General features: G+C 39.5%; 1 protein-coding gene across 4 annotated transcripts in view; it reads right to left on the bottom strand.

The window, feature by feature from the left end:
- Positions 1–2,959: 2,959 nt before the first annotated feature.
- LOC133161536 (myelin basic protein-like) overlaps positions 2,960–8,516 on the bottom strand; it is an 11,152-nt gene continuing 5,595 nt past the window's right edge. The window contains exons 2-7 of one of the 4 annotated variants that reach the window (XM_061290113.1): positions 7,991–8,095; positions 7,849–7,875; positions 7,319–7,348; positions 5,678–5,755; positions 5,574–5,589; positions 2,960–4,114 (exon numbers count right to left, since the gene is read on the bottom strand). In XM_061290113.1, the coding sequence (XP_061146097.1) occupies positions 5,587–5,589; positions 5,678–5,755; positions 7,319–7,348; positions 7,849–7,875; positions 7,991–8,095 (243 nt within the window). In that variant the 3' untranslated portion in view covers positions 2,960–4,114; positions 5,574–5,586. The remainder of the gene's footprint in view (positions 4,115–5,573; positions 5,590–5,677; positions 5,756–7,318; positions 7,349–7,848; positions 7,876–7,990; positions 8,096–8,516) is intronic. The other 3 variants (XM_061290112.1, XM_061290115.1, XM_061290114.1) reach the window with 3 other exon arrangements.

Raw genomic sequence — 8,516 nt, 5'->3', positions numbered from 1 at the left:
TCTGAATCTGTCCTGTGTTTTCATTCATTTAAAAGACAGTTTGGTCAGTTTGGTAAAAAAAAAGAAAAAAAAAAGGTGTTTCAGACAATCTTGTATTCCACTGGGCGGCTTGATCTTTTCTCATGCCACATTAAGTTCCATTTGTGGAATTGAGACTTTTTTGTCGTCTTCACATGTACCTCAGCGCTGGCATAAAAAAATAACAATGGACAAAAAAAAGTATTCACAGTGGTTGACCTTTTCCACGTTATCTAACCACATTCCTCAAAATTGTGCATATATATATACATGTGTATATATATATATATATATATATATATATATATATATATATATATATATATATATATATATATATAAAGGTAAAAAATAAATAAATAAATGGTTAATTGCACAATAAAAGCACGTCTATGTATTTTCGCACGCCTGGGATCGAACCAAGTTCTTACCGAGCAAGAGCCCGTGTCTATATCCGGTCGGCTATTTCGACCTGTAAGGTCATGGTTGTGTGCACTCTTTTGTACTAGTGATGTGCATTGCAGTTATTAAGTGAACTGAATCTTAAGAATCGGTTCACTCAAACTATTTGTTCAAAAGAATCGTTCACTACACTTTCTTATGTATTTATTCTTTCTTTTTTTTACCTCGTGTAGTGTACCTATTGTAGTGTCCATGAAGTGTACCTAATCACAGGCCACTTCAATAAGGAAAAAGCTTAAGTGAAAGTGAAAAGTGCCACCCCCGCCCTCACCCCCACCTGATTGGCTGTTTGATCTGTGATGTCACTCGGACACTCCATTAGGTACACCACCATTTTCAAGTGTACCTAATAAGGGAAATATCATGGTCAAAGGTCACAAGTGTCAACCTCTAGTCCTCGGGGCCGCGTTCCAACATGTTTTCAAATTGACCCTCGTTAAGCGCACCTGCGTGAAAAGTTTTAGCTCCTTTCACGTTCCGCAGGAGCTAAAACTTTTCACGCAGGTGCACTTAACGAGGGAATCACACGGACACTCCATTAGGTACACCGCCATTTTCAAGTGTACCTAATAACAGGCCATTTCATTAGGGAAATATCATGGTCAAAGGTCACAAGTGTCAAGCTCTGGTCCTCGGGGCCGCGTTCCAACATGTTTTCCAAGTGACCCTCATTAAGCGCACCTGCGTGAAAAGTTTTAGCTCCTTTCACGTTCCGCAGGAGCTAAAACTTTTCACGCAGGTGCGCTTAACGAGGGAATCACACGGACACTCCATTAGGTACACCGCCATTTTCAAGTGTACCTAATAACAGGCCATTTCATTAGGGAAATATTATGGTCAAAGGTCACAAGTGTCAAGCTCTAGTCCTCGGGCCGCGTTCCAACATGTTTTCCAAGTGACCCTCGTTAAGCGCACCTGCGTGAAAAGTTTTAGCTCCTTTCACGTTCCGCAGGAGCTAAAACTTTTCACGCAGGTGCGCTTAACGAGGGAATCACACGGACACTCCATTAGGTACACCGCCATTTTCAAGTGTACCTAATAACAGACCACTTAATTAGGGAAATATCATGGTCAAAGGTCACAAGTGTCAAGCTCTAGTCCTTGGGGCCGCGTTCCAACATGTTTTCCAAGTGACCCCCGTTAAACACACCTGCGTGAAAAGATTTTGGTCATTTTCTCATTCTGCAGGAGCTAATTCGTTTGAACGAATCTTTGAGTGAACCGATTCTAAAGATTCAGTTCACTTAAAAGAATGGAATGCGCATCACTAGTACAAAAGAATGCAGACGGGCATGGGTTACCCGGTCGAAATAGCCGACTCGTTGGTGATACGGGGTCTCGCTCAGAAAGAGCTGAGTTCGAGCCCAGGTGTGAGCATATACCTGAATGTGCTTTTAGATTGGACCCTCGCTGCGTACGGATATGCCATCAAAGGCTAGGACCTGCAGAGCAGCAGAAATGTTTCTGTACCCTTTCCACATCTGTGCCTGGAGAGGTCTACACATTAATTTTTGACATCGTCATGCTTGGTTTGTGCTCTGACATGCACTGAGAATTGCATGTGCCTTTAAGTTGTTTGCAGGCTGGTAGTTTGACCTTTACTCACATACAGTACTACTTGTTTGAAAAATAATATTTCAACAAAAATACAGCACTCCTCATTCCCTCTAAAATAGTTTGCTCCGAATCTCTGTGTTCTACCTGCACACTGTGCACAAAACAATACGCTGAATCTAGTTTGAAACAGGATATATGGCACATGTCTTAAGTTCACCCACTTGATACCAAAATATATAATATATTATATTATATATATATTACATATAAAACCGATCTATTATTATTATTATCATTACCAGTTCTCAGTTCGCACAGAGAGGTGCCCAAGTAGTAATTTCACAATATATTCACAGAACCGTTGCTGTGTTTGTTATATGGAGCAATTTGTCAACCATAAACCAAGCTTCCCCTTTTTATACTTGGTTGGAAATTACTGAATACATAATAATGAGAGCCGAGACAGAGAAAACAAAAGAGAGAGAGAGGGAGGGAGAGAGAGAGAGAGAGAGCAAGAGAGAGAGAACCATTGCAGGTTGTCATTAGATCTAGATAGAAAAGCAGTGATTTTCTAATACGACCAATGTGGTGTATTGTTGCTGGGTGTTCTTTTATTCGGTGAAAATGGTTTGCTGCTTCTTTTCAGTAGCATGAATAAAGAAAATAAATGAGTAAACGTGGATGGGTTTATTTTTCATTCTTTCCAGTACTCCTTCAATTCAGTGTTTTTCTATGCTCCTCTCTCCATAACACCAGAATACACCAGAGTGGCCTATGAAAGAGCTTGGTTTGCATAATGCTAGAAATGAGCCATGTTTTTTTGTTTTCATATTATAGGAAAAACATAACCAAATGTTTGTATGCCCAGTTTTAAACACACATCACTTTGCTTTCATTCAGGTTTACATAAAGCAACACACACTTTTCAAGGTATATGGCTTCTTTATTTTTATTTTCAGGTAAGTGGCTACTCAATTTATTAAATTGGAGGGTCTTTACATTCATTTAAAAGATGCATTGGAAGTAGATTTACAAACACACATTGTAGATTGATGCCATATTTTATGCACACACATACACACACACACGTGCATTTTAATTCATCTGGAATAAAAGTGGTCTGCATTTACATGAGCCATTATTTGGTTTCAGACAGAAGCACCATGGAATCTTTCACTACCACTTAGTTAGTGAGGGAGCACCTTTTCGAAATGGTGTTTTTGTTTGTTTCAGTATTCCATAAAAAGGAAACAGCAGTAAGTTTGAGCAGGCAAGAAGAGAGGCTGAAGACAGAAATGGAGACTAAGAAGAAGCTGACTTTTAACTACATGTTTAAAAACTAGCAACGTGCACGGAGAGGAAAATTGCAATGTGCTGTTATATTGTATCTGTTATTGGAAAAGACAAATCTATGTGTTGTTTCAGTGCTCATTGCGGAAAATCTTTTAAGTGGTTGAGAATATCAATCAATAACCACAACCATTCAAATGACAAACAAGTAGGTCACATTGAAGACATCACACTTAGCAGACACAGGGAGGTGGAATTAAATCATTAGGTTTGACTATAATGTAAGTGTAGTTAATTGCATCACAAGTTCCTGGAGAGTGTAAGGACATGACAGATATGGTGACGAGACGAAGAGAGGGTGCGGCCTGGTCCTTAAACACACTTAAAGCAGCAACTACAGGCAAGTTAAGATTTGGAACGAGGCCTTTCCTCTCACAATGCTGGTCTGCATTTCTCAGCAACAATTTTTGTTTTAGTGGAATCAAACTCAAGCACATATACAGCCGTGGGAGGTGTCGGGGTCACGAGAGTGGCTTCAGGGTCACGTTCACGAAAAGACATAGGCAGGCAACAGATTGTGTCAGCCAGTGTGGGGGGGAGGGAACAGGGCAGACCATCAGGATTGATACCTTATTATGTGTTATCAGAGGTTATCATAGGTAAGTTTTGAAGGTTACAAAGTTTCATTTTCCTCCTCTCCTTGCCCGCGTGACTCATTCCTGTTCTTGGCTTCTTCTAAGGGGATGTTGGAACTTCAGCGTCTGGCTGGAGAAGAGCTGCGGCTCCCCTGCAAAACAGACAAGAGTGATGAGTGATATGAAAGGTTTGTGAAAAGGTTCCTGGACGAGCCTCCTTTTAACTGGCCAAACAATCAACCATCACGTCCACAGGAAGATCACTCACTATTTGATTTGTTCAGTGCAAGAGAAGAGATGAGAGTAGTGACTTGACAAATTGTGACTGCTTCAAGATGACAACGTACAATGTTCTGAGCATCTAACAGTTCCTAGCCGAGAAGACGATTTTCTGATAACCTCCTGACTAAAAAGAAAAACTGTAGTAGGCCGCTGCTGTCAGGTGTAATCAGAATTCACTCGCATGTGTGTGCCCACAATTCTTTTCCGCTATTTTCAAATGACTTTTTTTAACACAATTGTACTGTTCCTCCTACTCCATACTACTAGTACTATTCAAGCTGGATGAATGGAAAGAAAAGGCTGAGTTTTTAAGAAATAAAAATAATCCATGATTTGAGTGGCAAGGAAGCCCTCATCAATCAAGGCCCTGTTGTACTTCATTATTAACTCATTCTTTCTTCAGAAGGGAAAACAAGTCTTCAGTCAAGCTGGAATATAAATAGAAAGGGGGAATAAACTCAAACATATTTAAAAGGTAATTACTATCATTTCTCCAACTCGTCTACGCAAAAGATATCGATAGTGTGATGCGAGTGAGTCAGTGCTAATTAGACACATTATATCAGTTTATCATTGGTGTTTACACTGATGTAGCTTAATTACAACAATTTAGCATCTGCAGATGAGGGTGCAACCCTCAGGGAAATTGAATTCCACTTTTAGCATGTGCTAAGCCAACAAAGTTATAGTGAGAGCGGCTGGTTAATTCACACATAGACCCCCTTACACACGCTCACACACACACACACAGATTTATCCATTTCATAAAAAATGATAATATATATTTTTGTTATCCCATTCATCCTCATTAGGGTCGAGGTGACAACCCAGCCGATTTACATTGAGACAACCTGGAGTGGTCACAAGCCACTCGCTAGACCAATAACCAGCTGCATTCATATTCACACCTCACAACGATTTAGTTTTTGATTAACCAAACAAGCGTTCCTTGATAAGTAGTTTTGTGAAGTAACAACGTTCTAAACATATTTAGATTACACTGTGTACACAATGTTTTGTTCTCGTTGTAATGGGATTAGCAGCTAAGAGTTGTTACACATAAAGCAAAGGTGTGAAATGCTTCTTCAAAACAACTTGATGATAAAGCATAATCATGTAATATTAATGCCCATACTTGTGGGCCCTGCCATGAGAAGTGAGTGGCATCTTCAGCAGGATTAGATAAGCACTTGCACAAAGCTCAGATAATACAGTATATTGTGCATGATGTTCAATCGTGGCTCTTAAAACTGCAGTGGATTTGATGAGATTAAGATTTTTTTCCTGAGTTTTTTTCAGCCTTGAACGCAAGCAAATAAATTTACTCACACTTTTGTTGTTATCACTGAGGTAGAAAAAAAAGATAGAAATACAATTTTGGACTCTGAGAAAGAGGAGATGTTTTCGGAAACTAAGATTTTCTTTTATAATACCATTTTGAAGATTCTAGTCAGGGTGCCTTTGCCATCTCCTCCACTGGACCTCTTGGCTTTAGCAGACTTCTGGTCACCCTAGAACAAGGATAATAAAAGGATTCTGTATGAGAGATCTGGATGAAGACATTTTGTTAGCTTTCATTCAACTGGATTTCTGCACAGCGGCTGATGGGAATATATTATCAAATTCAGAACAGTAGAGTAGGTGAGAAAACAACATTCATGGGATATCAGTCAAGCTTGTTTCTGCTACTAAAGAGAGGTTAAAGTTAAAAGATGACATTGTGAACATTGTTATGTGTTAAACAATGAAACAGTCAGACATCCATCCATTTTACATTTTACTGGGCGAGAGGCAAGTTACACCCTGTGCAGTAAAGGCCTTCAAGAAATCTCCGCTGGCTCAGCACTGTCCTACATTTACCACTTAGATGGATTTGTATTAACTTTTTTTCACGCAGTCTTTATTTCATAGGATATTTCTTGGGTGCACAGTTTCAAGTACTTTGTTGGGTAATTCTTTTCTATCCAATCAGATTGCTCAGGGCCTTCCTAATTCCGGTGCTAGCTCATCCCACACAGACATTGTATTTTATAACATGTATTAAAAGATGGTCTTTGTCCGGAATACACTACACGCCACTGCGACATACAGCACATAAAACACATACAACTATTCTCACCCACATTCACAGCTAAGGGCAATTTAAAAAAAAGTCTTCAACTCATCAAGAAAAAGTACATCAAATGGTATTTTCATTGTATTTTGTGGAATTACTGCTAAAATCTTTGACGTAGCTTCTTGTGATAATAGATACGTTGACCGCTCTCTGACACTGACAGCATGACAGAAAAAGAAAGAAAAACAATACTAATCAGCTCACAAGGAGTCTGTTCACTGTTGTCTTGACACATGTTTTGTGTTCACCAAAGTGAACTAAGCACAATGGATTCAGTACAATACTGTATAAGAAGCAAAACAAACGCCCTCCCTAATAAAATTCTTCATCTCATTAAAGGATTTCCAATTAAAATTTGCACAAAGCCACATTATAAGCATCCGCACCAATGTTATGGATATAAATGCTGAGAATCAAGTCTTTCCAAAGGACATGTTATAATGTCATAACTTTGCAAATGCCATAGGACGTAGTGATGTAGAATTATAAAGTCATTTTGATGTCAGTGAACAGCTATGACAGGGCAAAATTTAGCAGAGGTGGCTGTCATGACCTTTGATAGTGCATTATAGCATCAGATTATCTGGCATGTTTATTAAGCACATCAGCTCCCTCATCACTTCTCTCATTAGCATCCCATTAACATTTAGTTGCAATCCTTTAGTATCGCATCCATCATAAGGAATATTCCTTCTCAACTATGTACGATTTACATGAAGCACACAACATACACACGCACACACACACACACGCATACATGCATTCGCTAAGGTGCAGATGGTCAAGATATTTTTTTTAATGGACAGGCAGTCAGTGAGGCAGAATGGCTGAAGTGGTAGATGTAGACTAAAGGAAAACAGATTTACATCAGGCGTGAAAACTTGATAGGGTAACCTTGGCTGACCCCAGCGGTGAAATGAGTCATGACTGTGATTTTTGGCATTGTCAAAGCACCTACCAGGCCTATCTTGGTTGCTAGTCCTCTCCACTGGACATGCCCAGAGATAAGAGACATTGACAGGATAGGAAGTAAAAGGGAGAAGGAACTGTTAGAAAATGCCAGTCTGTCTGAGGGGAAGGAAGATGTCACAGGGTCATGCGTGGTGACAAGGGTGGATGTGAAAAGACAACAGGGGAAGGCTTAGGGAAAAGGAGAGAAAAGTGGTGGCTGACATTAAAACAGATGCACAATAACGGACAAAAAGAAGGAAAGCCCCCTCCAACAGTACTATCTGGTTCACTCTATCTGAAATACTTTATGATTTAATTACTGCATCAAAAAAGTATATTTTGCTATTCCTGAAGCCTAATGTCCATGTTTTGAAACTTTCAAATTTGACATACTATAAACCTGTCAAATTTATATTTGTTTATATTTGACAAATATAAACCTGACGAAGCCCTGCCAATGCTGTTCTTGTTTTTACATCATAATCAATATTATCCACTTGGATGCAATCATCAGTGTGTCATGTTGTGAAAACTCACCCTTGACTTGGGGGGGGCAGGAGAAACCTGAGAGAGATTTCATGGGAGAAAGCGAAGAGTTTGGTCAGTTAGAGTGCATTAAGGAGACAAAAGACTCCTCAGATTGGTTCATGTGAGGCCATTAGAGTGGCACTTTACTCACAATGGTGCGGAAGAAGTGGACAACGGCGTTCTCTGGCCCCCGCTTACGAGGGGATGTGGCAGACGCTTTCTGGGGGCCGGGAGAGAGGGCACCACGGAAAGACCCCTGAGAAGAGACAAAAATATTGGACAAACAATGACAAAGTGCTCACATCTTTCCTATTAATCAATAGTCACAAAGGACTTGAGCTGCAGCCGTTTGATTCAATTTATATATTGATACAATATATTCACTTCCCACTTTATCAGGTACAGGTGGTACAAAATAAATGCATAACTATGTTCAGTTTTGACAAATGTGTTTGGATTTTACTTGATTTTTCATCTGATGCTACTATTCGACTATTTTCTATTTCCTTTCAGAATTTGCCTCACTCTAGGCTCCTTATTGAGGTCATATTTAATAGTCTTTAATTTGATGTACCGTAATTTTCGGACTATAAGTCTCGTTTTTTTTCATCGTTTGGGTGGGGGTGGGGGGTTGGTTGACCTATACTCAGGAGCGATTTATATACATATATATGTTT

Source organism: Syngnathus typhle, linkage group LG10 (genome assembly GCF_033458585.1).
Source record: "Syngnathus typhle isolate RoL2023-S1 ecotype Sweden linkage group LG10, RoL_Styp_1.0, whole genome shotgun sequence".
NCBI lineage: Eukaryota > Metazoa > Chordata > Actinopteri > Syngnathiformes > Syngnathidae > Syngnathus > Syngnathus typhle.
This window is presented reverse-complemented; position numbering and strand designations above follow the sequence as displayed.